Source organism: Leptosomus discolor, chromosome 10 (assembly GCF_034619465.1).
Source record: "Leptosomus discolor isolate bLepDis1 chromosome 10, bLepDis1.hap2, whole genome shotgun sequence".
NCBI lineage: Eukaryota > Metazoa > Chordata > Aves > Leptosomiformes > Leptosomidae > Leptosomus > Leptosomus discolor.
In genome coordinates this window covers 15,172,833-15,200,685 of record NC_141400.1, presented here as the reverse complement: position 1 = coordinate 15,200,685, position 27,853 = coordinate 15,172,833, and the positions used below count along the sequence as shown (strand labels likewise).

The 27,853-nt window shown below is 55.9% G+C and overlaps 2 protein-coding genes across 4 annotated transcripts; one reads left to right on the top strand and one right to left on the bottom strand.

The window, feature by feature from the left end:
* Positions 1-1,203: 1,203 nt before the first annotated feature.
* Positions 1,204-22,281, top strand: TCOF1 (treacle ribosome biogenesis factor 1). 2 transcript variants are annotated; one of them, XM_086470798.1, is made up of 18 exons: positions 1,204-1,314; positions 1,915-1,970; positions 4,366-4,508; positions 5,210-5,316; positions 5,599-5,953; positions 6,780-6,877; positions 7,337-7,561; positions 8,197-8,463; positions 12,627-12,801; positions 12,946-13,076; positions 15,025-15,198; positions 15,489-15,502; positions 15,697-15,935; positions 16,189-16,277; positions 17,006-17,228; positions 18,348-18,914; positions 20,556-20,656; positions 21,215-22,281. In XM_086470798.1, exons 1-18 carry the CDS (start codon positions 1,204-1,206, stop codon positions 21,242-21,244), a joined length of 3,105 nt encoding a protein of 1,034 aa, XP_086326924.1. In that variant the 3' UTR covers positions 21,245-22,281. The 2 variants fall into 2 exon arrangements, with proteins under 2 accessions (XP_086326924.1, XP_086326922.1); XM_086470796.1 differs by lacking the exon at positions 15,489-15,502 and having other exon boundaries at positions 15,689-15,935.
* Positions 22,282-22,860: 579 nt separating this feature from the next.
* CD74 (CD74 molecule) lies at positions 22,861-27,460 on the bottom strand. Of its 2 annotated transcripts, XM_086470799.1 has the most exons (9): positions 27,362-27,460; positions 25,779-25,954; positions 25,573-25,664; positions 25,423-25,476; positions 25,144-25,239; positions 24,833-24,923; positions 24,222-24,410; positions 23,768-23,845; positions 22,861-23,543 (listed from the first exon to the last, which is right to left on the bottom strand). In XM_086470799.1, the coding sequence occupies exons 1-9, from the start codon at positions 27,430-27,432 to the stop codon at positions 23,536-23,538; spliced, it is 855 nt and encodes a 284-aa protein (XP_086326925.1). In that variant the 5' UTR covers positions 27,433-27,460; the 3' UTR covers positions 22,861-23,535. The 2 variants fall into 2 exon arrangements, with proteins under 2 accessions (XP_086326925.1, XP_086326926.1); XM_086470800.1 differs by lacking the exon at positions 23,768-23,845.
* Positions 27,461-27,853: the final 393 nt, after the last annotated feature.

The window sequence follows — 27,853 nt, the reverse complement described above, 5'->3', positions numbered from 1 at the left end:
ACCATTCCAGACCATGCCAAAGTAGGTCCAAATCTATGAATATACCAGCAGCAGGCAGCGCCCTTTGTGGACCATGGGGGCTGCATCTCCACCCGGCCCCATTTTCAGAGGCACATGAAGTCAGCTTCCCCAGGCTTTGCCCCAGTCTGCCTCTGTCTGCTCAGCCCTGGTCCACAGCCTCCCCAGGAGACACCCTTCGCTGCTCTCTGCCCCAGGATGCTTTTCCTGGCTCTTCCTCTCCAGTTAGGAGAACCAGGTCTCCAAACCAGGCCACCGGCTGACCAGACCTCGCACCTCGGGTCGTCTCAGAGCAGCAGCAGTCGCGCTGGGACACCACCAGTCGCAGCGTGGGCCATGGCCACGTTTCTGCCGAGCATCAATGACCGTTTGTGCAGGGGGAGGTCAGTCCCAGCAAGGACTAGCCAGGTCTGCGTTTCATTTACAGGAGCTGTAAAACTGCCACCTGGCCAGTGGCTTTATGGCTTTGGATGATGCTGGTGTCAAAGACGTTTGGTGCAAAAGCCAGCTGGAGCAGAGCCAGTTTTATATTTAATCTTGCCTATAAATACAAATGAAGGGTCTGTATTTTGAGTGAGCAACAGGCGCACCACGGACATTATTAAACTTTCCAAAAATAAACCTCTGCCAAAGTGAAGGGAGCCAGATTTTTCCTGGAAAGTATCAGCGCAGGGCTGGGGCGGGGGGGGGGGGGTGTAATAGGGCAGCCCCTCTGCCACATGGCCCCTCTCCAACAGCTGCTCTGCATCAGGAGCTCCTTCTTCCCTCTTGCCATTTGCTTGTTTTAGCCAGAAAAATGCCTGAGCGGCTCCTCAGAGCAGCTGAATGTCCACCCGACACTAAATCAGCCCTGAGGGTTCATCCCCCCGGGGTGCTGCAGGAGCGAGGCCTCCATCTTCACAGCTGGGAAACCGAGCGGGCGCGGCTGAAGCAACCACCTCCCCGCCCACCCCCCGGCGGTTCGCGGCCTCTCCTCCTCGCCGTCTCCCTCCTCGCCCCCCTCTCCCACCGCGGGGCCCAGGCGGGATCCCGCCATGATGCGGTGCCCGCCGCCACCTCGGCACTACACTTCCCAGGGGGCCGCGCGGGCGCCGGCGCGCGCGCGCGTGTGTGTGGCGGAAGCGGATGTGACGCCATGGCCGCGCGGCACGCGGCGCCCCGAGGCTGCGCCGAGCGGGCCGCGCCATGGCGGCGGACGGCCGCGGGGGGCGGGAGCTGCTCGCCCTCATCCACCAGCACCTGCTCCGCGGCGGCTACGCCCGGGCGGCCCGAGAGCTGCAGGCGCAGACCGGGCAGGTAACGGGCAGCAAGGCCCCGGGCGGGAGGTGGGCGGGGGGGGGAGGATGCAGCGGGGCCTCGAGGGAGGGGGGCCCGCCCCGCCCCGCCCCGCCCCGCCCCGGAGCCCGGGCCCTCGGGTGGGTCGGGGGGTCCCGTCCCCCTTGCTCGCTCACCGGGCCCGCGCTGGGGGTGCCGGGTCTGCCGTGGGCTTGTGGCTTCGCACCGGCCCGTAGCTCCACGCTGGACCCACGTGCTGGCGCGGCCCCGAGTGGGTCCCCCCGGTGCCCGCGGGCTGGCCCGGCCCCGACCCGGCCGGGGAGAAGAGCTGAGGCCGGCAGCCCGCCGGGTAAAGCCGTCTCGTACCGGGGAGCAGCTGCTCCGCGAACACGTGCTGCTGCGGGCGAAGTCGAGGGGAGGAGGCGGCCCTGGGTGCAGCGGGACGGGCTCCCGGCGGCGGGGGTGTGTTGGGGGGGCTTTACTGGGAGCGCGTGTGTGGGGAGGACACGTTCCCGTTTTCCTGGGGATTCCTGAAGGGGCCTCTGTGATCACTGCTTCTGTCTGGTGGTGGCATCCTGAACCGAAGCCGATTCCTGACTTGTGTTCCCTCTGCTTTTGCAGAAGTTGCTCCCTTCCCTCTCGACCTCACTCGAGGACATCTTTACCCACTGGGAAAAGTAAGTCAAAGGAGGAAATGACTATTAGATAGGTTCCAGAGTGTGTTAACATTTTCTGGAATTTCCCATTGTCAGAGTGTTTCTGATGATAACTGTGCTCAGCAGACTTTCTTCCTAGCCTCTGGTTTCAGGCTGATTTGTTTCAGATGTTAAAGATTACCTGGGTTTAAATTTCCTGAGCTTGGAGATAAGTTGTTACTCTAGCTTTGAGCAGCTGATGCTGTTCTTGCCGGTTGGGGTTCATACTGGAGCATTGTGGGGCTCACAGTCACGCTTCACTGGCAAAAATCTTTTCCCCAGTTCTGTTTCACTTTCTTTTTGAAGCCACGTGCTTTGTAGGAATATTGACCCCAGAACAGAGAATGTTGAAATGTCAGGGCTCGTACAGGGACTTAAACCTTGGCATAGATCATGCATCTTCTCACTCAGAGGAAGTCTCTTGCTTTCAGCCTGTCCTTTTCAAGCCCTGACATGTTCAGCCCGACACCTTCCCAGGCAGTATTCCCGGGAGCACCCCACGGGAAGGTCTGCAGCCTTCCCATCTGTGGGGCACAGCGACGTTTGCACCCACCCTGCCCCCCGCTCGCTGTGGTTGGGCGCTGGAGTGCGGCGCGGGGCTGGGTTGTCAGGGAGTCGGTGGAGCTGGGCTGCTGTGCCTGTGCCGAGGAGCGAAGCTGCTCCTCAGCGTGGCCAGTCCAGCAGCCTCGGGAGAGCCAGTGTTTGCTTCAAAGGTATTTTCTGTTAGAATGCCTCGTGCCTTGGTGCTGTCCTGGTTCTGGCTCTTGGATCTCCGTGGGTTCTTACTTGAGCAGGAGAAAGACGGGACCTTGGCGAGGATGCAGCAGTGTAGAAACAGGCTTGCAGTTCCTCCTTCTGACAGTTTATTGCTCTCTTGGGTGTTGATGGTGACCTTTCTCTGTGCTAGTTACCCTGGGTGCTACAGCAAACCCTTCCAGATGCTGTTACTTTTAAAGCTTGGAGGGTAATAGGGCGCTTGCATCGTGTTTAATTCCTTTTCCTCTAGTGTCACCCTTCTGTTGTACCCCACAAGTACACTTCTTATTCATGGGCTCCCTGAGTTATGCCTGGTTTGGAGTCCCAGCAAGGGCTAGAGTGACCTGTGGTTTTGTTTCTCCAGAAGGTGCCCTGCCTAGCTGGAGTGCTCTCGTGTGGGTGAGCTCTGATTCTGGCGTCTTGTCACTTCAAAGGCTTTTGGCCTGAAAATGTTTTTCCTCCACCTGCGCTGCGACTCCTGCCCACCTTAACTGACACCGTCCTTGGTGCTCTCCTTCAGAAACCCTTAAACAGGGAACCTGAGAGTTGAGATTTGCAGTTACTTAAGAGCAGCCTCCCTCCAGGGCTACGGAGGAGGCTGGGAGGGGGTGGAAGGGTGCCTGAGTGCCGGAGGAAGCTCAGCCCCAAGAGCAGCCACAGCCCTGCAGCCCTCAAACGCTCCGGGCTGCAGTAGGGCCAGTGCCTGCAGGCACCACTGGTTTCCCCCACGCAGCATCCCTGAGGCCCTGGTCACTCATGACAAGTTCTCACAGTAGCCCCTGTTGTGCTGTCAGCTGCCACTGAATCAGGAAGGCGTTGGAGCGGTGTAGCTGCCTGTGTGGCTCGTCTTATTATTTTATTAAAAGGATTATTAAGTAGTTAATGGGACTTTGTAATAGTAAATGTGCCTTCAGCTTGGCCTGCTTGTGAAAAAAGTGCTGTTACAGCATCGCTACGAAAACAGTCTAATAATAAGCACAATCTCTACTGGACAAATTGTTAAACTAATCTAATTTTTAAATCAGATGAACAAATGGAATAAGCTAAACTGACACAAAGGTGAGGGGTTTTGCCTCTGATAACTGTGTGTCTCAGGGCTTAGAAGTATTGCACGTGTGAATTGCACAGATGTGTGCCCAGCCACTGTTGTCCTTGTAGTAACATAAATGTGTTACCTATGTTTTCGTTTGAAAATTAAAGATAACTTTAGCCACATCATCTCTTCCAGTACAAGTAGGATTCAGAGCCTGGAGACATCTTTCTCCAGCTTAATGTTTTAACCCAATTGAACAGCTTAAGCGTTTAATGCTTCTCAGAAGCCTCTTCCCCCCCACTCCTTTCAACATCTTCTGTAGGTCCAGCCACTTCCTTTCTTAAATCTCTCTGCAACATGACTTTTTTGTCCTTTTGGCAAGTGAGCCCGAGTTAATATGGTTTCTGCAGCCTTTAGATTCGCATCTCCTGGCCTGTGGAATACTGAGAGCTATTTGGGGATCACTGCCCTAAACTGGGACTGCACTTCTTGTCTGGCTCTAGCTGCCTCCTGGAGAGATGAATAATTGTATTCCGGTTAGTTCAAGATATTTTGTTACCCATTTTGACACAAATTCTCTTCCCCCAGAACTCCCTCGAATTCCAGGAGAAGAAAAGTGAGTGATGAGGAGGCAGCCATCCCAGAAAAGATCAGAGTTCCTGATCCTGTGAGCAGCTCTGAGAGTTCAGAGAAAGAAGAGGATGAAAAAGAGAAGGCGAAAGCTGCAAACGGTAGGAGCCTTTCATCTCCCTGCTGTGATGGAGTAGGACTGGGGGGTTGTGTAGGAGCAGCCTGGCTTGTTTGGCTAGAGAAAATGCTTGTAAAGTGATGGCTATTCCCTTGCGCTCTTAGAAAAATAGGACACCTAATTTAGCACCCCCTTCTCATGCGGAGTTTGAGGAGCACAGATGTCCGCTGAAGCTGGGAAAAACCTGTCGTGATTCTTTGGGGAGGGATGGGTGTTGTCACTTGGATGAAACCTTGGCAACCTGATGCTGCCCACTGTGGAGCACCTTCCTGTGGGTCCCGGGTGCCTGTTGGGCCAGTAAAGGCAGGCCTGTCTCATGGGTGTTGGTCTGGAAAGCCAGCGCCCTCTTGTCTGAGGCGGGGATAGATCCCTGGTGCAGCTGATGTGGGAGGTGTTGGCTTACATAGTCGTAACCAAAAATCCACGTGTCTGATGCATTCTGGCTCAGTCTCATCTGCTGTAGACCAGCCCTTGGAAACGTGCAGGTTCCTTGTCTTGGTGGTGGGGAGAAGGGTGGGGTGGAGGATCGAAGCACTGGCCTGTGGCAAGGACAGTGGTGGTGGTGTTGGGCCAGGTGTGAAGATGGGACCCTGCCCTGCCTGCGGGGGCCTTCCTGCAAACCAAGGGCCGTCTCGATGCGAGAGACACGCTCACACCGTTTCTCTGTGACGCTCCCCCGTGCAGCAGCCAGCCTTTCCCTGGCCACGAACTCGGGAGTGAATGTAGAAAGCAGTGAAGATGACGACTCCTCATCAGAAGAGGAGACGCCAGCTCGAAAAGGGACAGTTACGGTAAGGGGATTTTCCTCTTGGCTCTGAAGGCTGATAATACTCTGAGGCCCGGATGGTCCTAGACTTGTGTAGACTTGTGGCATGTGTAGAATTGTGGGCTGGAATTCATATTTAAATGACCCTCCTACGCTGGCATAAGCCTTCTCTTAGATACTTGTCCCCTCCATGTGCTTCCCTAAAGAACTCTATGGCTTTGGCTGCCAGATTGCTGTTTAAGGGACGTTGTGTCCAATTCAGCCCTTCATCTGTCTGTAGGCTTCTAATTTCTTTTGTTTCCTGTAGGTGACACCAGCTGTGGTGAGCAGCAAAGCTGCCAACTCCCTGCATTCTCCCAACAAGCCCGCTGCCCCAGCAGGCAAAGCAGCAGTGCTCTCTGCTGCAGACAGAACTGTGGTCTCCAGCAAGCAGCAGCCCGCTGTGCCAGCTGCCCCTGCAGCTCCGGCCAAGGCCGGGCAGAAGCTGCCTGCTCCTGGAAAGCCCGGACATGCCGCAACAGCCACAGCCAAAGTAGGTCAAAGCAAAGCACCAGTAACGACCAAAGCACCTGAAAGCTCCAGCAGCAGCAGCAGCAGCTCCTCATCGGAGAGTGAGGAGGAAAAAGAGATGCCGCCTGCGAAGGCCCCAGCCCCCAAAGTGGGTAAGGAGCCTGCGGGGTGCGGTAAACGCACGTGTGCTCCAGCGTTGCTGCGAATCGGGTCTGAGCTGTGCCTTCGGGGTGTTCCTTTCTGCTCCCTTGTTGGAAAGCTCCAAGTGATGCTCGTTCCTCGGGGAGGCTGTGAGAATACTGCGAAGCAGCCAGCTCTAGAGCTCTGTGGGATGAAACCAGTACGATTGCTCCCGTTTCAAGTGGCAGGTTCTGTGCTGAGATGTCTGTCTGGCAGCACCCAGCGTTACGGGGTTGGAGATGACAGCGTAGCGTATCTGGAGGAGTTGCAGTGCTAATGCTGCAGATGCTTTCAGCTTTTTGGAAAGGCACTGGAGCATCTTCTCTTTATTCCCAGTGGCAAAGTGATTGTTTTGGGGGTTCCGAAGTCTTTGGGGAAATCTTTTACTGCTTTGAAGTGTTTGGGGGGGGTGGAGGTGGGGCTGAGGAATGGCTCGTAGAAGCTCTGAAAATGGTCCTTGTCTTGGCTCTTTTCCAGAGGAGGTCCAGCCAGACTGGGTGCCCCTGCAGGGGGCTGTGTGTGGCTGGGCAGCTCCCCATAGGGTCAGAGGGTGGCCAGGAAGGGTTTCCCATCTCTGCCTGCTCTCAGGAGTGGTGTTTGTGAGGCAGCATTTCTCTGGAAAAGCTGTTCCCAGCAGGGCACTGATGCTTTCAGCAGGGCTAAGCCCTCTTCCCTGCAAATCCCCTTAGCCCTCTCTGTGGCTTGTTTTGTTCTCATGACTTCAAAAGCTGCATTAGCATCACGCTCTGGGAGCTCAGAGCAGGCAGCAGCTGTGACATCTCCTTGCTTGTGTTTCAGAGCCGAAGCAGGCAGCTGGGGCCGCTGAGAGCAGCAGTGAGGAATCAAGTGATGAGACATCCTCCGAGGAGGAGGAGCTTGCACCTCCAACGGTCCAGGTAACCTCTCCAACCCAGGTTCCTTGTCCCTAGGAAGTCACTGCCCTTGAAGGAGAGAGGAAATGCTGCGATGCTGTAATCTGACAGCACCCCCCTTCCCTGGGTGTGTGGGATCCTCAAACCCAAAGACAGAGAATCACACTGCGTGGCTGAGAGCCCCACTAACCCCTGCCAGCATCAACCATTCCCTCCCGGTGCTTAGTGCCTGAAGTTGAGGGAGATCATTTGATCTGTAGGAGGTGATTTGGTGTGCAACTCCATGGATGTAATCAGGTAGTCCTTGGAGAAAGTGGCTTGCTTCAGCCACTCCGCAGCCCGTGAGTCTGAACAAGCCTATCCTGGTCCAAGGTAGCAAGGTAGCCTTCTTTAAAACAGATTCCATGCAGTTCCGGCTCTCAGCTGGTTTCTTCTGAGATGTTGCCTGATTCTCCTGTTCCCTTTTGTCGCCCTCCTTCCCAGGCAAAGCCAGCTGTGAAAACAGGGCAGGTTAATGCGACACCTGTGAAAAGTGCCCCTGCTGCTCCAGCGTCCCTCAAGAAGAATGCGGCGAGGCAAACGGCACCGGCACCGAGCCCGGCCAAACCTGCATCCACGACGGTTCCTGGGGCTGCAAAGCCCGATGACACGTCAGAGAGCAGCGACTCATCAGACAGCGAAGAGGAGGAGCCTCCATCAGTAACCCAAGTGCGTCTGTCCAAGACTCTGCCTCTCCTTGCACACCTCTCCAGGGCTAGGAGTTGCAGTGAAAAGAAAGTTTTGTAAATGTGTGTAGTGTATAGCAAAGTCATGTCAGGGGTGGGAGGAAGGAGGCATGGGCTGTTTAAAGGCACTTCAGTGTCTTTGCTCTGAGCTTTAATCAAGCTATTGTGACTTTCTTAAAAAGATAAATAAATAAATCCGTAGGTACCTTTAAATAAAAAAGCCCCAGCAGTTCTTTTCCCACCTGAGGAGGAAAATGATCATAGTTGAATTTGCCTCTCAGCTATAAATTGAAATAAATAGTGTCTGATTTGTCGAACTCTAGTGCAGCTTAGCTTCCCTGCTGTGGAGAGTGCAAAGTGCTGCAGTGTACCTCACTGGAGGGGACTGGTAGCACCAGCAGGCTGATGAAGAATGTCTGGTCTTGCTTTCTGATCTTGGGAGACTACCCTCACGCAGCTAGATGAAAGGATGCCATGTGTCCTGCCAGTTGCTAATCTTCCTTCACCGTTTGCCTTTCCCAGGGGGCTCTGAAATCTCTTCCCTTGATTACAGCCTGAGCAAATGAATTATAGTGCTGTGGGATTTGCCTTGTTTCATGCTGTTCTTGTCTTGTCCAGACAAAGCCACCGCCAGAATCCTCCCAGGCCGTCCCATCCCCAGCGAAACCTACACCAGCAGCATCGCTCTCCAGCAAAGCAACTCCAGCAAAAACACTTCCACTGTCCCAAGGGAAGCCAGCACCAAAACCAGTGCTGAAGCAGGCCAAAACCACACTGGGAAGGACTGCTGCTCCCACAAAGCCTGCGGAAAGTACAAAGCCAGTGGAGAGCTCTGACTCCTCAGGCAGTGAAGAGGAGGATCTCCCTGTGCCTGTCAGCCAGAAGGTAGGTGACACCACTTTCAGCTCAGTGCCAAGGAGTGGGATATGCAAGACAATTGTTTAGCCCTTAAGTGCTACTGTTGGTCTCCTTGAAACACCAGTAGCATGTAGTCTGTTGTGTCTTGGTCCCTCAGAGGAAGATCTTTCCTTCTACTTGGAAACAAGTACAGCCTAACTCTTCTCACCCAGCCACACCAGAGGAGGGTGGGGGTTAACCTGTTTGGTACTAACCATTTTCCTCCACTCATGCCTTTCCCCTCTGGAGTGGGCCTTGTGTGCAGGGTCACAGATAGCTTGGTCTCGGATCGCCTGTGAGGGTTTGTTTAGATGTCTCTTGAGAGAAGGCCCATGAACTCGGACTGGGCTCAGAGTTAGGTGGCTGAACTCATAGGGAAGCAAATCCCTTCCTGAGAGCATCCTGAGGCAGATTGTATGGAGACCTTCTGCACTGACTCTGAGCTGCAGGGCCCTTCGGAAAGTGCCCTGAAAGCAGTGCTTTGGAGACGACAGCTATTATCTGCAAGGGAGGAAGGGAAGCTGGGGGCAGAGCCTCACGTGTCCTTGCAAGGAGGCTCTTTGTCAACACGTCCTTTCGCTGTTGACAGGCAGGAGCCGGAGAGGCTCTGCATTTTTGTCTTTATAGCCTTGGTCTGCTGAGGTGGGTGGAGGGGGACGCATCTCCAACAGTTGGCTCTGTGCTGCTCTCTTCCTGCGTGATTATATGTAACGATTCAGCTCTGGGTGGCAGGAGCAGCTATTCTGATAGCTGCGCCGTGGGGTCCCGCTGTAAAACTATCGAGACTCGTCTGCTCTAGCGGGGCTGTAGGTGAAGGACATGCTGTGGTAGGTTTGTTTCCCCCCAGTGCTGATCTGAAGCTGGCAGCAGCAGGTAGCTGTCTTGCCGCTGGCTATTTAACCACTTCAGCATCTTCCCTCTTGCAAACTGGCAATTACCCCTCAACAGCCACAGTCAGCAAGGAGGAGCTTGTCATCGAGGGACCGCTATTTTTGCCAAACAGGCTGTTTCTTCCCGTGCTGGTAGCCTACAGGCAGAGACCACAAGTGAATCCTGAAGATAAACCATTAGGCTTAGTGTGTCCATGGTCCTGTCCTCCCAGTCAAACTCTTCTTAGCTCATGCTTGCCATCTGCTACTTGGGCATATGCTAACCACTGACTTACTGTATCCTGCAACTTCCTCTGGCTTCTGTGCAAGATCCAAACAGATAGAGCGTTGGAAGCTGCTTCATCTTTCCCTGTGGGGGTGGATTAGCACAATTAAAATGAACATCATGCCTAAATTGAACTGCTTAATTGGTATGTTTACCCCTGAAGACTCAAGAATATTTAGTCAAAGAAGTTGACAAGGTGTTTGCATATTTTGGGGGTTGAAGGATGGTGATGGGGGTTGAAGGATGGTGATGGGGGCCAGTCTGGATTGACCTTAAAGATGCTCTGAGCTGCTTTTCTTTTGGAACTGCTAATTCTGCTATTCTGCTGCTCTTCCTCTTTCCTGGACCTTTTGGTCCAAAGATAGCACTCGAGCCCTCTATGGACAGGCTTCAACTCCTGCTTACCAGGGCTAGGTGTGGGATACACATGCATGCGTGTGTTGGAAACCTGTGTCTTCCCTGAGCATCCCAGAAAAAACTGTGCAGGCTACACTGGTGGAAGTTGTGCCTGCAGGTTTTTATCTTGGACCGCAGGCCCTGTGAGGAGAGGCCAGATCTGCCGAGACACGGAGGGTCTTTTTCCCTCCCTGAACCCTCTCCCCGCTCCCTTGCAGGTGACAGTTGTACCTTTGCTGCGTCGTGACACGGCTGAGATCCTTGTCCCAGCCCCGATACGGTGGCGGTGCTTCCGCAGTGCACAGGCAGCAATGGAGTGTGATCGTTACCACGTGCTCGGCGCACGTGGCTCAGCGTTGTTGCCCCCTCCTGTCCTGCAGCGCTGCATGATGCAGAGGGACCCAGCAGAGTGGCAGATGGGTTGTGCAGGAGCTGAGTCATCACACTCGTACCGAGCCGCAGGCAGCTCCTGGTTTGGGGGCTGGAGAGGGAGCAGGAAAACAAATTTCCTCTTGAATTACTTTCCTCCTCCCTGAGTTACTTCAGTACCTGTGACACTGAAGTTGTCAGAAGCTCTGCCTCTGTTACCCGGCTCTCTGGGTGTAACTCAGCCACGCTGCTGGCCTGATTGTACCTGGGGTCACACCATAGGACGTGGTGGCTGTCAGCTGTCTGGCAGTGACCAGGATGAGGTGGATGGAGGGGCCTTGGCCTCCCAGGAAGATCTGAGGAGTCCCGAGGCTGTGTAAAGCTTACGGTGGTTTCTCTGTGGATGCTGTTATGTTCTTTCTGTGTCAGGATGCATCTGTATGGTAGCTCTTTCCCAGTCTCTTGTTAAGTTAGGAAACAAAGCAGCCCTTGTGCGATGCATCCAAGTAGGGCCAAGTAGAAGCCAGTCTTGTTGCTATGAAGGTCTTAAAAGCGAGCGCGTGGAGTCTGATCTCAGTAGACTCTTCCCTTTGCTTGGGATGAGAGGGAGAGGAGCCAGCGTGTTCCAGTAGAGCATGTGAATTCTTGTGTCTGCTTCAAGTAGTTCTCTCTCTTCAGCGTTGCAAATCTGGCCTCTCTCCTGGAGATAGTGACTCACTGCTATCAAAACAAAACAGACAAGTAAGGTTTGCAATTCCCCACTCCCCAAGTGCTTGTGGAGGTTTCTGTTTCTCTAAGCAGAGTCGAAATGTGCTTGGCTTGTTCAGAGAGCTGTTCTGTAGTGGGATAAACATGCAGATGCTGTTGTCTGTTTAGTGTTTGGCTTGGAGATGATAAACACTGCCCCAGTGGCAGCCCTCCGCAGGGCTGTGCCAGGAAACACAGTAAGATCCATCCTCCCAGGAGGCTGCTAGGCTGGTGCTCTCGGCCGCTGGCCAGGAGCAGTCCCTGGGTGAGCCAGCGCCTGCTGAAGTCCTCCAGGTCCTCAGAGGTGGGTGTCGCTGCGTTAGCAGCGTGGCAGAGTTGGCAGAGGGGGGGTGGCAGGGGCTGTGCAGCCGGGCAGGAGTTCCCTGGTCCCTGTCACCTTCTTGCGGGAGGCCCAGAGATGGAGTGCTGAAGCGGGCTGCTGTCACGTGCGGGCTGGATCGGGTCTGCCCGCCCTGGCGAGCGTGAGGTGCTCTTTGGCAGAGCAGCCCGGAGAGGAGCGATGAGTAGCGTAAACTGAGTGGGTGCAGAGCGCTGCAAGCCTGGAGAAGATCTGCAGGTGGTGAAGTTCCCAGATCTCTCGGCAAGCGCTCTCTTTCCCTCTGCCACGGCGAGCCTTCGGCAGGATGCAGGAGGAGTGTCTGCAGCCCTTGGCCCAAGCTGGGAGAGGGGCAGGGAAGAGATCAGCTCACCTGGCAGTTTGGTATCTTGTGCTGCGATCACTGTGGCTTCCTAGTGCTGACACACTGGTTGCTTGGGGCAGTGGCTCATGGCCTGTTCTGGGACATCAAGTGTTGACGGGAGCTGTAGAAAGGCACAGCCTGAGTGAGTTGCAGGTTTTTTTGTTGTTGTCTGGACACTTCTAAATTCTTAAGCCTGTTGACAGGTCTGTTTCCAAGGTGGGTCCCAGTCTGTCTCTGCCTGCCCTCTGTGTTCCCGAACGCTTGTGTCAGCCCTGCTGAGCTCTCCAGCGACTCTGGGGTGTAGCTGCTCTGATACTGGCTCTGAATCTCGCAAGTGTTTTGGTGCAAAGCTTCCCAGCTCCTACCGATTCCCCAAGCCGGATGGGAGGTCGTGCTTAAGTGAGAGGCTTCCTTGGAATGGGGGTCTCGGGGCTGCAGTGCTTCTCCTGCCGTCAGGCTCCTGTCCAGCCAACGTCTTGGCCTCAATAAGGAATTGCTGTTACGAGCTTATGGACGCTGTTAGGCCTGTGCGCTCGTGTGGTAAAACACGTTTGGGCTTCCTGTCAAAAGCATATTGCTAAATGCTGTGGTGTGTGTCTTCAGCAGCTCAGTCCAGGCAGCAGCTGAAGCCCCTTCCAATCTTGACACGCCAAGGATGGAGTGAGTGTTAGTAACAGCTGTGTTAGGGTAAAACAGAGCCCACTTGAGCTGAAACTGCACTTAAACTCCTAAACAACACCTGTACTAACACCACATTTCTGGGCTCGTGTTTCTTTTTTTAAGAGGTTAACAGAACAGCCTGGGCCTGTTCCCAACCTGAGCCAGGCTGCTAAAGCTGGGCCAACTGAAAAAGCAGTGGGAAGCACCTTGAAAAGCCAGGCCTCAGAAAGTGGGAGCAGTGACTCGTCTGACAGCGAAGAGGAGTCCCCTGCGGCACAGACACAGACTCCACAAGCTGGTAAGTCTCCTGGTGATGGCCAGGATCCCTCACCTGCAACCTCCTGGGTTTCCTTCTCACCCCTGCACATGAAATGGCCCAGCCTGTTGTGATAGCTCTTGCTCCTGTCACCTGATGGTGACATCTTTTATGCTTTTCCTGCAGTGAAAAACAACGCTGTGCCCCAGCCAACAAACGTGAAGAAGGCACCGGCGCCAGCCCCTCCACCTGTGGACAGCAGCGATGATTCCAGCGAGGAGTCAGATTCAGAGGAGGAAATAGTCCCCCCTTCTCAGGTAAGGAGCTGCTGATAAGCTGGGTGTGGGTGCTGTTAGTCCTGCACTCTCAGGAGGTCTCAGGGCTTGCGAGGTGGTGGGTGGGTGGGTAACGAGCGGTGCAGAGAGGAGCCCTCCCGTTGGCCGGATCAGGTTTTCTTTGGCAGCAGTCCCTGGGTCTCGCTGACCCCGGCTCTGGGAGCATGCCTCAACCACAGCAAGCTTGCAGTGTGTGTGAGAGCAGCGGAGGGTGTGAATGTTTTGGCAGGAACACAGATGCACGAGCCCAGACCTCCTCTGGGACTCCGTCCCCTTTGCCCTACTCCAGGGAGTTAGACTGGAAAAGCAGCCAAATCTTTGCAGGCAGGGTCTTTTCATGAGCTGGCTAGCTCCAAGGCAACCTGTCCCCTGGTTCCTCCCAAACCCCTGGGTGTGGGGTGATGTTAGAGCTCTCTGGACTCCCCCTCCACAACCCTTGGGAGGCTGGAAGGATCTGCCCTGCAGGGTATCACCGTGGTCCTGCTGCCTTTCAGCTGGAGGAGCCAGACCCCTGCCTTGGAGAAGGGAAGTGACCCCATATCTCTGCCAAGTGTCATGGACCCAATCCCAGCGCTCTCACCTGAGTCTCTTCAGGTCATGTCTCCATGCCAGTCCCGCAGGGCCGTGGCTGAGCTCCCTAGGGCCTGTGCTGCCTTGGTGTGAAGCTGTCTTGGGTGTCTCTGCACTTCTGCTGCAGTTTGAGCCCAAGAACAAAACCACATGAAGAAGCATTGACTGAGGGATGTGGCTACTGTTCTGTTCCTACGTGATGGTGGCTTGGCTGGTGCTCTGAGCCCAGGGCTTAGTGGCCAAGTGTGTTTCTTGTCCCACACATACGTGTCCCCAGTCTGGCCAGCGCTCTTGCTGGGAATGGGGGATTATGTGCAGCTAAGGAAACCCTTCCCTGTGTTGGCCTGATGCTGTGGCCAGTGGAAAGGCTGTCTCCCCGCAGCTGGTGGGCAGGCAGCCAGCCTGAGCAGTCCTTGATTAAAGTGTGTTTATGGTACCAAGATTGTATAAAATAATGCAGTTGCTGTAACTTGAGCTTTGTGCAAGACGGCCGAGAGCTCACGTCGGATTGGCGGCTCTCTGCGTGGTGGAGCGTTGCCTTCCTTTCTGAAGGCCAGATGTTGTGTGAGGGAAATGTCAGCCCACAAAGGCCCAGCTTGTCAGAGATGGGGAGAGGGAGGGCTGCTCACGTAGCCTCGTTTGTAACACACACCAGGAGGCTGAACGCTCCTTCGTAGCTCCTGCTTCCTCCTCTGCTGGCATTTCTGTCTTGGACCTGATGTCAGTGTCTGATTTCCATGCCCCTGGCCCTTCTATTTTTAACCCCTCTTACGTTTTACTTCGATGAGAGGTTTCAAATGTGAGGCAACAAAATTGCTTCTTGTTAATTTGCCCTCTAATCTGTGGCTTGCTTGTGGACCTGAAGACAGATTTGCCCTGTGGTCGGTGTCTTTGCTTTATCTCTGTTGCCAATTAACTCTCAATATGTGATTTTTTTTTTTTAGAGTGTGGGAGACATCCTGCAGTCCAAGTGCCTGCTTTGCGAAGTAGAGTTTGCCACTGCAGTCTTGCTCGTGCTGCAGTGGGTAGGAACCTGACAGCCTGCAAGCACATCACATTTTGCCTGCCTGCCCTCAGGATGGGTGCCTTTGGGGCACTGAGCTAATGCTTTAGGCACTCCCAGGGTGCTGGCCCTCACTTCTCTGCTGCTGGCTGTGCCAGAGGCCCTGCTCAGAGGCTCACAGGAGACAGAGCTGGCCTGTAAAGGGGGGGGAGGAGAGAAAAAAAAAAAAAAAGCCTTGGTACTGTGCTGAAAATGATGGAAGGGCTCAGGAGTTAGTGGTGGATTGGTGTATGCTTCTGTCTCTTTTTTTGCCTCCAAGTTGTGCTCTGTCCTGATTTTCTTTCTCCTCTATTTTAGAGTCTGTCCCAGCAGAACGTCAAAGCAACCAAGGTTTTGAGTGCGGTGGCTGCCAAGGCTAATGCCACACTGCCTTTGGGGAAGGGGGTCAAAGGCCCTGCTGTCCCTCCAGCGAGCAGAGTGTCTGAGAGCTCGAGCAGCGATTCCTCAGACCAGGATGTGCTGGCGGGAGAGGTAATGATGGAGGAGACTGAAGTGGGGAGCTTCCCTGGGGAGAGTGGGCAGATGGGTCAGCTGGAGTCTGGGGCTGGCCGTGGCCCCAGCTGAGGGAGAGTGTTCATGAAGCAGGGAAGAGGGGAGCTGCTCTATTTTAACCACTGTTACCACACCCTACGGTGAGGCAGATGAGCAGAGGGTAGCCGTGGTACCTTTGCTGTTCCTGCCTCCTGGCTGGCTGGCTGGATTCTTCCTCCTTTTGTCGTAGCAGTACCCCGTACAGTCAGGAGTTGTCTGCTTGGCCACAGCTGCCTGCTTCATCGTGTGGAGATGGAGTCTCTGTGCCCTGCATGAGAGGTTCTTGGGCTAACCTGGACACACACTGGAGCAGTGTGGCTGAAGAAGGGCCGAGGTGGTCCAAGCCCATCTGCTGTGGGCTGCTGCTTATAGTTCATAGGCATGAGCAGTTATTCCTCTTTCCAGATGCATTTTGTCTTCCTCTCTGTAGGCCCGCAGTCCTTGTCTAAAGCAAACGGTTCCTGTGGGAAAAGCTCCTCCAGCCAACCCTGCCACCCCGCAAGCTCCTTCACTCCTCGGAAGTCCTGCTGCCAAGTTGAAGAAGCCAGGCCTGAAGCCATCACAGGACACCCGCCCGAGCCAGGCTGCACCACCCGCCCAGGCAGAGGAGACCTCAGACAGTAGCGGTTCTTCAGACAGCGACGAGAAGGAGACACCCAAGCAGCCCCCCAAACCTGGTCAGTTCTCCTGAGAAGATGCTCTCAGTGCTGCTGGCCAGGCCAGGGTGGGGACAGCGTTTTGTTACCCGGTGGGAGGTCTGTCACCTTCACGTAGTGGTTGTAGAGGGGTTTCTCCTCTCCAGCTTGGCAGACTCCCCCACCCCTTTCCTGGGAGGCAGAAGGCCTTTTGGTGGCAGTAACTGTGCTGGGTAGGTGAGCTCAGCCCCAGGCAGCGGTGGTGGGTCTAATGGGTTGAACTCTGCTCCTCCAGCAGGCTCGCTGCAGAAACCAGGGGGGACCCAGCCGGCCCATAGCTCCTCCTCGGAGTCCAGTGAGGAGGAGGAAGAGGCATCGTCGCAGGTATGGTACCTGAGCAGGCTGGGATCCTCTCTGGCTCCTAAGTAGGACAGAGAGAGGACAGAATTCTCAGCCGTAGCAAATGGGGTGCTGAGTGGGTTTGCCAGCACAGAAGTGGGGCTCCCCAGTGCAGTGCTGTGAGCAGGGCCTTTTGGTGGGGGCAGAGAGGCTTTCAAACCAGGAATGCTTCCCAAGGCAGCCGGGCCTTGGGTCCCAGGGCTCATGCTGCCTTCCCGAGGAGAAGGGATGGGAGGAGGTGGTGCTTTGCAAGGGTTAAACCAGGAGAACCAGTGCCCAGCGCCAATAGCAGCAAGATTTTTTTCCCCCTACTTTTATTTGTAACTTAACCCGTGTCCAAGCCATTAAATTCCCTTTGTAAGTAACGTGCAGGGCGTGCATCACATCTGCAGTGCATTAGCTGTGCGTGGGTGCGTGCTAATGGCCAGGAGCCTCCCCCAAGCCTGCTTTGCTGGGCAGGAACAAAGAGGAGAACCTCTCGCTGTCAGTTCTCGCTGCTGTCAGCTCAGCCAGTGTCCGTCAGCGCTGGCCCCCTCTCCTGGCAGCCCTGGCCTCTGCGGGGCTGGCTGAGCCGTGCAGGATCGTTCTGTGGGTGGCCAGAGGTGGGGCCTTCACTTGGAGTAGGGGGGCGATAGCAGCAGAGACAGATCTGCGTGTCTGGTTGGTGGGAGACTGCCCTGCCGTGACTCCTCAGCGTGTCTGTGCTGTTTCAGTCCCTCCTTACAGGTTATTTGGGCCTCTCCAGGGCTCCAGCAGCACCCCAGGCACCAAAGACGGTTCCCCCCCAGCCTGCAGGCAAAGTGGGCCAAGGCAAAGCAGCCGTGACTGCTGCGAACTCCCTCGCCAAGGCCTCGGTGAAAGCAGCCCCAGCTGACAGCTCCAGCAGTGACAGCAGCGACTCCGACGCAGCCCAGGTGGCTGCAAACCACAAAGCAGGTGGGTCTCCTGTGGCCAGGTCGGGAATCTGCTTGGCCCAGGTCGGGAATCTGCTTGGCCCAGGAGCAAACCAGTGCTGGCACAGGGGGAGGGTGAGGCTGGGACGGGGCCCTGTTCCCGGCGTGTCCCCACCGCAGAGGCCAGGAGTGTGGAGTTGTGCTGCCGTCTGCTGGCTTCCCCTGGCCACGGCACAGCCCTCTCCTCCAGCGCCCCTCTGGCGCTGGCTGGCGAGGCCGTGCGCTTTGGGCCTTTGCCTCTGCCAAGTTCTGCTTGAACTGCAGTAATTAATGCAATTAATGGGGTCAGGTAGGGCTGTCCCTGAAACTGGTGCACACTGCATTGATGTGCTGTGGTAGTGATGGCTTCTAGGGAAGGTTTAAACACTGGCTGAAGAACATCTGCTATACAGTGCTGGTATTCAAGCCTCCCCTTGGTCTTTCTGGGCTCTGTAGCATGGCTGGAGGGCAGAGGAGGAGGAAGCAAGTGGGAAGAACTGTGGAGAAACAAAATGTCCTGCCTTTTCCTATTGCCCTGGCTTGTTGGCCCGTTGGAGCTGGAAGCTGCTTCTGCTCTGGTGTGACCCTGGCAGCTTCAGATGAGCTCTGGTCTGGCTGTGAGCTCTGGCCCGCTCTGGAGGCCCAAATGGGTCTGTTGGCCTCTTGGGCACATCATTAAGTTGTGTGCAAAGGGCTGTTGAGGAGGTCAGAACTATATGTGGGTTCAAGAAGGCCTAGGTGCTGAGGGATGGGCCATTGGTGATGGTTAAATGTGGTGGTGTGGATACTCCCTCCGCCTTGGGAAGTCCTTGACGTACTGGGGGTGGTGTCCAGGGGAAGGACTGATCTATCTATGTTCACCCATCCTGTGCTACGGTTTCCTCTAGTCCAACAACCGAAGCTTCTGTGGCTGTTATCACCCGCTTCCCTTGCCAGGTACTTGATCTCAGGCTGAGGCATCTTTCTCTGGCTCTGCTGTAGTTGGGATGGCCAGCAGGTTTTGCTTTTGAGGGGACAACTGGATGCTCCTCTTCAAATGCCTGTTTCCATCCTCCAGTAACTCTGTGTCTATGTAATGAATGGTCCCTGAATTGTCTTCTCTCTCTTGTCACTGTTGCTGCAGAAAACAACCCCCCTCCAGGGCAGGAAGCCACAGGAGCCTCCGACAAAGAGAAGGTGTCAGGAAAAACAGAGCCAGGTCACGCCAGCCTCAAACCTTCCTCACTCAAGAAAACTGTGGCCACGAAAGAGAACGATGTTGGGGCAAAAGAGGCAAAAGTGACGCCAGCGTCGCAGGCGCTGTTCTCCATCCCACAGCCAGAGGAGCCGAGCTCGGGGAGCGAAACAGAGGTCACCACTGCTCCCAAAGCTCCTGCAGCGCAAACACTGGAAGGGTTGGAAGTGAAGAAGAAGAAGAAAAAGGAAAAAAAAGAGAAGAAGGAAAAGAAGAAGCCTTCCTCCACGACAGACAAGGCTGTGAAAACATCTAAGAGCAAAGACAAAGAGAACAAGAAGCAGAAAACGTCTCAGAAGCGGAAACTGCCGGGAGAGGATGGGGCTGTTGGGCAGCCCAAGGAGAAGAAGCGGAAAGGGCAAGCTAATGAAGAAGTACCCAAAAAGAAAAAGAAGAAAGCAGCTGGTGACCTGGAGAAGCTGCCAGGCAGCAAGGAAAAGAAAAAATCAGCTAAAAGTAAGCATCTCTCACTTGGAGCTGCATTTGCAATAGGTTCTTGCAGCTGATGCATGTTCAGCCTCTGGTGTGGGGCCTGGTAAGTAGCACCCACTTGCCCGTTAGCTTCCTGCTTGGCTCCTTCCCTCTTGGCCCACCCAAAGCCAATGCCAGATTATTAACACCGCACTTCAGTGTTTTCTGTGCAGCCTCAGCACCAGGTCCTGTTGCAGACAGCAAGCTGGGCTCTCCTGCCCCTCTGTCCTGTGTCTGGCACAGTGGGAACTGCTCGTGCTGATCCTTCTTGCTTGCAGAGCAAGCTGGTGTCCCTGTGCATCTTCTGTGGCATAACCTGTCCCTCCAGGGCTTTCTCCTTTCCTGGTCTTTATCCTGGCTGGAAGCAGCCGTCTGGCTGGGGGCTGGCAAAGAGTTGAAGTGAGTCTGCACTGAACCTCCTGAGGCCTTTTTGCCCCCTCATGTGGTCTGGCCACCTGTGCTGGGCTTGGGAGGGTTCTTCCTTGTAAGCCACGAGGCCTGTGGTGCCTTGCTCTGTGTCGGCAACGCAGAACAGCTCTGCTGGCCCAGCTGGCTGCTCTGTGGCGAACAGCGCACGAGCTAGCAGAGAGATGAGGTGAAATGTGCCTGGGGGATGGCGGGCAGAAGGTCCCTGACGTGCTGTGGGCCTGGCAGAGGAAGCCCAGCATTCCCACGTGGAGGGCTTTGTGTTCGCCAGAGCTCCCTGCACGGCCCCTTGCTGCCAGCCTCTTTAAAAGAGGTCCGCCTTGAAATCTGCGCTGTCGTCTGCCACGTCAGCTGCGGCTGTTCCCTGTGGGGTGACCGTGCCCCTTCCTGACCCTGCCTGATCAGGGGCCGTGCTGCAACATGGTGAGCAGCTCGTTCAAGAGGTTTGACTCAGAGCTATTACTGCTGCTGTCAAACCCCTGGAGAAAGAGGGGGGATGGTACCGGCTCCTGCTCGTTGCTCCCAATTAAGAGCATTCCCTGCCCCTCTTGTCTGCAGCCTCTGTAATGCTCTGTGTGCTGCCCTAATGCAAAGGCAATTTCATTTCTTTGCAGCGCAGACTTCATCTGCAAATCAGAGCTGGTTCTGGGCTGGATCTTGTAGGCTTTTTTTTTTTTTAAGACTTAAAAAAGAGGAGGTGGAACGGGTGGACTAGATCTGCTGGTGTTCCTGTTCTGCAGAGATGAAGCCCTTCATTTTGGAGGAGGCAGACTTGTCCGCCAGCCCTTGTGCGAGCTGTGGCGCAGGAGTGAGCTGGAGCCTCTTGGAGCAGTTGGGCTGAGCCGAACCTTGTGTCCATCCTGTGTTAGTAGCTTCCCTTGCTGTGCCCAGCTGCTCCAGCGGTTCCTCAGAGCGGGTGGGCAGCAGGGGGTGGAGTGAAGGGCATCCTGTGTAACTGCCCACACGTGTGCGTGGATGGTGGGATCAAACTGCTCTGGCTCAGAGGTACTAGAGGAACAGCCCTGGGCGCAGCTGCCTGGTCGCAGGGCTCTCCCCTCACCCCGTTGCTGCTGGGAAGCTTGCTCAGGTTCAGATGCGATCCAAAACTCACTGGAGATGCTCCTACCTCTCTCTGTTCCATCTCGGGGGCTAGCAATACCAGAGTCCCTCTCTTAGGTGACTTTTCTTTTCCTTTCCCAGAAAAAAAGACTGGAAAGGAAAAGAAGAAGAGCAAAAAGATGTCTTCAGAAGGGGAGCCTGCAGCAGATGGCTCTGCTGAGGTTCACAAGAAGAAGAAGAAGGTACGTGCAAGACCCTGGGATGGGGTACCATGGGGAGGGCTGTTCCGAACCGCGGTTGTGATGCTCATGCCTGCAGCGTGCCAGGCTGGAGAGGGACAGAGCTGCGTCCTGGCCTTGCTGGCAGTACAGAGGAGGCTGCAGGGAATTGGGGCTAGTCTTGAGACACCCTGACCTTTGGCTGGGTGGGATTGGGGTGTCTCAAAGAAGGGCTTGTTCCTGTATCACACACACACACACCCCAGGAGAGATCCCTTTCGTTGGAAGGGTCAAACCCAGGGGCCCTTTTGGTGGCAGAGAACCTGCCCAAGGAGTAAGTGCTCTTCTTTAGCTGTCTGTTCATCTGGTTATTTTCAGCAGAAACAGGAAGCTCCTGGGGGCTTGGCAGGCTACTGCATCCCATCCCAAGGGCTAGGAAGTGGGGCAGAGGGAAACTATAGGATGTTCCTTGTAATGAGTATGTCCCTATAGAGATGGTAGTCAAGAAGCTTCTTTGGCTTTGCTGGGTTCTTCATGTTTGTGATGCAGATGATTTATTTTTCACCCTTTTCTTTTTAGAAGAAGAAAACAGCTGAGCCTGAAGGATTGTGAGAAGGTACATGGCCTGTGGGGACTATCCGTTGGTGCCTCCGAACGGCGGTAACCTTGGCCAAATTCAGTACTCCTGGGCAAGTCTTGGGAAGACAGTGTGCCCTCTAACCGCTCACTGAGTCAGCCTGGCCTTAGGTTAGAGGGCCAGGGAGCGGAGCGGTGTGAGGAAAGTCATGCAGCAGCGTGCTGGCTTCTCTGGATGTGTTTGACCTCAACTCTTTAGCTGCTGAGAACTGGATGTCCAGCCTGAACATGTCTGTCCTCTGTCATCAGCAGAGATAAGCGGCCTCTGGCAGTGTCTGTCTGTCCCTGCTGACCACAGGGAGCTTGGAAAAGTGATGTGGATTAGATGGTGATGTTGTAGCCACCTGGAAGTGGACCAGATGACTCTGCCCTTGCTCTGCTCAGCTGTAAGGCTGTTATCCTCCTCCCCACCCCTAACTCTTTTAACTCCTCTCCCCAAAGGTACCGCATCCCTGTGATTAAGGATTTATGGGTGAAGATCAAACAGAAGAGAGGAAAAGGAAGCTCATCAGGAGAATTCCATTTTTTTTTTTAAACAATAATTTATAACTTCTTTTAACTGTGACTTTTAGAGCAGAGCAGTGTAACTTTCTGCCTTCTCCTGCCCTGCTGGGGTCCAGAGACGTGTTTGTTGCCCCTCCTGATGGTTTGCCTGTTGCACAAGAACTGAACTGAAGGAGGCAGTTTGACCAGAGAAGAGCCAGCTTGCATAAACTGCTTTCCTCCTAGTTGACACCCAGCCATCTCTTTCTCTTTCTCATCACAGAGCTATATTTTTAAGAGAAACTTTTACCTTTTTTTTTTTTTTTTTTTCTCCTTCCCCTTTCTGTGATTTGTGGTGTCAGTCCTTTTGCTACTATGGAAGAGAGCTCTTGGGTTTACTTTTTATTCTAACACTGACAGCAGTGGTTATTGTGTTCCTGGAGTTGCACTGAACAGCTGTGTCCAGCAGCTGTTCTCGGCCAAGGCGGTGTAATTTTTTGTGGGTGATTTTTTTATGGAATACAAAATTAAAAAAAAAAAAAAAGGGGGTGAAGATTTGCTTCAGCTGCTTTCAAGGGAAGGGAAGTGACCAAGGCCAGGCTGGGGAGGCCAGGCAGGCGCTGGGGCCGAGCGTGGGGCAGGGCTCTGCAGTCTCTGGAGGACGTGGCAGGTAGGAGAGCAGAGCCCCGCGCTTGCCGGGGTTCACGGGCACTACTTCAGCCCCTGGGGAAGAGCTGTTTGCTTTCTGCCTGCTCCCCGAGGACAAGCTGTTGCTCCTCAGCTTTGAACCACGTGTTCTTCTAGCGATGGTTTGTGGGCTTGGGGGTTTTTTTGGTATTACTGAAGTGCTGTGTAGGGGCAGGGGGGGAGCGCAGGTTTGTTCCTCGCCCTGCGCCGAGCCAGCCTGCCGCCCCGCTGGCAGCAGCTACCCTGCGCCTCGTCCTGGGCTTCTGCTCTCGTGTCTGGTGTCCTCGCTTCCCTCCCAGCCCTGGGGTTTAGGAGGTGAGACAAAAAGGGCGTCTTTGTAGAGATTTTTCTTTTTCCCTTTTTTCTTCAGATTCATTTTTAACCTAGAACAGCAAGCATTGACCTAGAGTTGCTTACAAGGCTTTCTTATTGAAAAGTTTATTTGAAATCATTAGCTTGTGAGGTTATTTATAAAGGAACTGTCAGATATATTCAGAAAAAGTAGAAGCCCCTCTGACTCCAGGGTCAGCTCCTCTGCCCGCTGTTACCCACTGCTGCGGCTGTTCTCCAGCCCAAAGGCGAACCTCTATCTACAACACTGAGCACTCCACAATAAAACCCCTCTACTCTAACAGGGCTTCAGCCTACAAGGGTCAGTTAAGGAGCTGGTGGAGGTTGTTTTGCTGCTTTAAATGTTCATTCAGTGTAAGAAAGCGTTAGCGGCTCGTTCTTCAGCAGGGGTGAGCTCTGCGCCTGCTGCTGCCTGAGTGCTGGGGGATGCTGGTGGGCAAAAGGGAACGGGATTTTAGGGGTCTGACATTACTGAAATAATTTTCCAGCCTGCTTTACCCACCCTCTGAGGGAAAACTTTGTCTCTAGCACTGATCCTGGTGGCAGCTCAGCCCCATCTGGTGCCCTGCAGCAGGGGAAAGGTTGTGATCGCTGCCCCGAGGGGCAGGGGTGCCTGCTGTTAAATCACATTGGAAAAGCAAATGTAAAAGCAGAAATGAAACAGAGAGGGGGAAAAAAATAACAATAAAAAACCCAAACGTAGGAGCTGGGATGCTGAAGAGGGGACAGGCGTCCGCTGGCATCTTCTACTCAGCTGCGGTGGGGGAAAGAGAGGTGGGAGTCAGTATGATGGCTGCAGGCCCTCCCCGAGCCCGGGCTGCTTTTGCCATGTCTCCATCACAACCTCTGCCTCCCCAGCAGTGCTTTGGTGCTGCCCTGGCTCTTGGGGGTGGCCCTGTACCTCCCCCAGCCCCCCCCAGGCTTTCCCCTTCCCAGGCTTTCCCCTTCCCAGTCCCACCGCAGTGCTCGGACTCCCACCTTTCTCCATGCCCAGCTTGAGCATGTCCACCCCGGAGAAGATCATCTCCTCCGGCTCCATGGTGGCAGCAACAGCGCCTGCAGAGGGAGGGCAGGAGGTGGGTGCTGGACCCCTGGGGCTGCCCCATCGCCCCCACCCCCCTGAGGACAGCGGGGGTGAGCCTGCACCTACCCACCAAGCTGCATGTTTCGGGGCAAGGGGGGGCTCATGGAAAACCTCGTCTGTGTGCCTCGGCTCTAGCTGCTGTTACCCAAGGAGGGCTGTGGTTTTTAGGGTCCCCTCCAGCCTTCACACGCTGCCACCAAAGAGGGGTGAGGGATGTTCTCTACAGCTCGGGCACCCTCCTCTCCTCTACCTGGCACCTCTCCTCCCTGATCGCGAGCAAAACGGGGCGGGGGTGGCATCCATGCATACTGCTCGTTCCTCTCCTCCTTCCCCTCTCCCGTGACCTACCGGGGCAGTCCAGCTTTTCCCGAGTGACAGTGCCCTCAATCCTGGTGCCATTTTTGTAGGAGCACCAGCAGTAGCCCGTGGAGGCACTGCACTGCTTGGGCAGGTAGTCGCCGTTCTCATCGCACTGTGGGCGAAAGTGTCCTGGCCGCACACCCCCAGAATTGGCCTCCGCCTGGCATTTAGTTTGCACTAGGGCAATAAAAAAAAAGGGGAGACACTGTGAGCCCCCCCCCCCCCCCCCCCCAGTAGCCTTGGCAAGAGCTTTTCTTATCTGGGAGCAGTTAAACTAAATCTAAAAGGCGAAGGAGCCCCAACCTGGTGAACTTTCTAAAGCTCTCAGGCTAGGCAAGGATTGAGGATTTGGAGTGGTGCTCTGGCTTTTCAGATGTTTGCTCATCCCAAATGCCCTGCAGGCAGCAAGCAGTGGCTCCATGATGTCCTAAAAGCTACCAACCAGAAGGTCCCCACGGAATGAAGAGGTCCATGACTGGCCAGGGGATGGAGGGTTCAGTTGCCTTTGGGAAGCCCAGTGCTGGCACCTCTTGTGGGGTGTGGTTGTTCCCAAGGTCTGGTCCCAACCCTCCCCAGCTCCGCAGCTCCCATCCTGATACCTTTCTCCGCTGGGATCGCCTTATGCTCCTCGGGCTTGGGGTTCTTGGCCATTTCAAACAGGAGCCACTTGTGCATCCAGGATTCAAAGGACTGCAATGAGGGGAACCAGCACGTTAACTGGCACCACGGGGAAACCGTACCACAAGCTCCAGCTTGGACCAGGGAAGGTTCACCACCATCTTCCTTGGGGTGGGAGTAACCCAAGCCTGGCTCAAGCAGGACTTTGTTTTTCCAGGTGGAGATGCCCCAGCCCCTCCCCAAAGCAGGGTGCTCCTGGAAGGAGAAGAATAGGATGGCAGCAAGCACTGACCTTCCAGTCCACATCAGTCATGGTTTTCTTCAGGCTCTTCAGGTTGCCCATCAGGTTCTCCTTCAGGTCCGGGAACATCTTCGTGGGGTCTGCTTGCTGCAGAGTGAGACAGGGCAAAGAAAAACAAGGTGAGAAGGAGTGAAGCTCTGCTTGTATCAGCCAGACAGGCACTCCAGGAGGCCAGGAGTTCCCACGAGCTCTAAGTGCCCCAAGAGACTCCAGATTGAGTCTGGAGCACAGGAGGCAGCTGTGTGGTCAGTGAGAGAGTGGGGACCTTACCAGCAGCAGGTGCTTCACTTGGTCCTCAGTTTTGTTGCTAGCAGGAGCCGTGTCCTTGAGAGAAAAAACAAAGGGGCAGCGTGAGTGTGAGGGCTGGCAGCAAGCCCTGAGGGCAGCAGCCGGTGCCGAGCAGCGGTGGGCGTCTCTTACCATGCTGCCTACAGCGGGGGCAGGAGGCATGACCCTCATGGCCATGGCCGTGTTCACCATGGCCACCTTCATCTTGTTCGCTGGCTTGGCGCCTGCCAAGGAAGGAACAGCATGAGGGCTGCTGGGTTGGGTGGTCCAGGGGGGACCCATCCCCTCTCCCCGGCCAACCCCACCACCACCACACCGGTGCCCATGGGGCTACTGACTGGAGGGCAGCTTCCTCTGCAGTGCCTCCAGCTGCAGGGTCTGGGAGGTCTTGGTCAGCTTGCTGATCTGCCCACTCTGCTGGTAGACGAAGTAGACAGTGACAGCCTGGCCGGCGATCAGGAGAGCCACCAGGATGGAGAGCGTGGAGAGGGCGGCTTTGCGGCCCAACGCAGACCTGCAGGACACGGAGGGGGAGCTCAGCCCCAGCCACCGTCAGCACGCGATGTCCTCATACCCTGCCACCACTGCCCACCCCAAAACACCTCCTGTAGCCCACATCACCCCCTACCAAGCCACCCCAAACACACACACCACCCCTCCCAGGGGGGGGGTTTGCAGCCAGCCGAATGCAAATTCCCCCTGTCGCCGGCGTGCAGAAGTGAAACCTCAGCGTGAAGGTCACCCCTCTGCACTGGGGGAACCGAAACCCACGGCGGGGGCGAGCGGGGGGAGGCACAGGAGGGGGAGCGGAGAAGCAAGTGGGCAGACGGGGGCTGCGGGCAGGGGACTTTAGGGCATGGCACTGCTCTGGGCTCCGCCTTTCGCAGGATGGCGAAGCCACCCGAAGCCTCGCTGGTCCCGGCGGGTGGGGGGACATATCTAACAGGACGCCGGGCTGCGCTTAATGGTTAAAATTCGGTGCAAAACAGCGAGGGTGCGGGGCGCCCCGAGCGCACGGGCAGCACGCAGGCAGGCGGGTGTCGCCGTGCCGTCGCGCTGGGACGCCGAGGGAAGGCAAAGCCGAGCCCCAGCGGGTGAACGGGGCGCTGTTGGGGGGCAGCGGCGCCCCACGGAGCCACCGCCTGCCCCCCCGCTGCCCGACGAGGAGGGGGGCACCCATGGGTGCTGCCCGGGGGCCACCGCTGCTGCAGGCGGTGTCCGGAGCGGGACCGGCTGCCGGGAGGTCTGCCTGGTGACTGATGACGCCAGAGCTCCCGGGCTTCTGATTGGCTGGGAGTGTTTGGGTGGGGTTGGGAGATGGGGGATGGGTGGGCCATGGGGGGGGGGGGGGGGGGGGGGGGGTGGCCCCCCGCCAAAGCTGGCTGGGCTCTGGATCCGTGCTGTGTCCCTGCCTGCCCCATAGCCACGTCATCCACCTGCCTGCCCCACAGCCACGCTGGGCTCCCATCCGCCCCACAGCCACGCCCTGAGCCTGCCTGCCCCATCGCCATGCTGTTCCCCCCCCCAGCCACGACTTGAACCCATCTCTGCCCCATAACCGTGCCCTTGCCTGCCCCGCAGCCACACTGCGAACCTGTCTGCCCCATCGCTGCGCTGTGTCCCCATCTGCCCCAGAGATACAGTGACACACACCCCCCCCCCTCAACCCCATGGCCACCCCGTGCCCCTGCCTGCCCCACAGCCATGCTCCGGCCCCTTCCACCCCATAGCCAGGCCACAGCCCCCTTGGCTTCGCAGTGCGACCCCCACCTTCTGCCCTGTAGTCACTCTGTGCCCTCTTGGCCCAACTCTATCCCCTTCCACGCCACGGCCACCCAATGCCCCCCCCGCCCCATGTCCCCATCGTGCCTGCTTTGCCCTCCCCATGCCCCCTGGACCCCCGTGCCCCCAGCAGCAGCACCTCTGGGTGTCCCCAACGTTGAGCACGCCGCTGCTGCGGTCGGAGATGAGGTCCCGCTGCTCCTCAGCCATGGCTCCGCTGTCGGCACCCCAATCGGCAATGAACGCCCCAAGTCTCACTGCTGGAAATACCCCCCAGGCCTCCTCCCTGCCCCACCACCCCCGGGGGGGCCCAAAAAAAAAAAGCTCCATTGGTTGGTGGCATCTGCATCACCAGTTGCCAGGCAGACCTCTGCTGAGCAGGTCTTCGGTTCGGAAATAACGCTGGATCCAGCAGTGACCACCACGGCCGCTTCGTGGGGCATCACTTCCCACCCCACCGCCACGGGCCAGTCACGATGGCCAGCCTGGTGACACCCAGTGCCATGGGCCTGGGGGCTATGATACCCTTGGAGAGGGGGCAGGAGGTGGAATATGGGGTACAGGATGCAAGAAGTGGGGTGTGGAGGTGGGATGAGACAGGCAGGAGGCAGTGCGTGAGCAAGGAGGTGGG

Excerpts from the sequence above, each read along its gene's own strand:
- TCOF1 (XM_086470798.1), top strand. The coding sequence starts at position 1,204 with ATGGCGGCGGACGGCCGCGGGGGGCGGGAGCTGCTCGCCCTCATCCAC. Across the intron at positions 4,509-5,209 it reads GAAGGCGAAAGCTGCAAACG|CAGCCAGCCTTTCCCTGGCC; the intron begins GTAGGAGCCTTT and ends TCCCCCGTGCAG. Across the intron at positions 15,936-16,188 it reads CAAGCAGCCCCCCAAACCTG|CAGGCTCGCTGCAGAAACCA; the intron begins GTCAGTTCTCCT and ends CTGCTCCTCCAG.
- CD74 (XM_086470799.1), bottom strand. The coding sequence starts at position 27,432 with ATGGCTGAGGAGCAGCGGGACCTCATCTCCGACCGCAGCAGCGGCGTG. Across the intron at positions 25,955-27,361 it reads AACGTTGGGGACACCCAGAG|GTCTGCGTTGGGCCGCAAAG; the intron begins GTGCTGCTGCTG and ends CGTGTCCTGCAG. Across the intron at positions 23,846-24,221 it reads GGAAAAGCTGGACTGCCCCG|GCGCTGTTGCTGCCACCATG; the intron begins GTAGGTCACGGG and ends CTCCCTCTGCAG.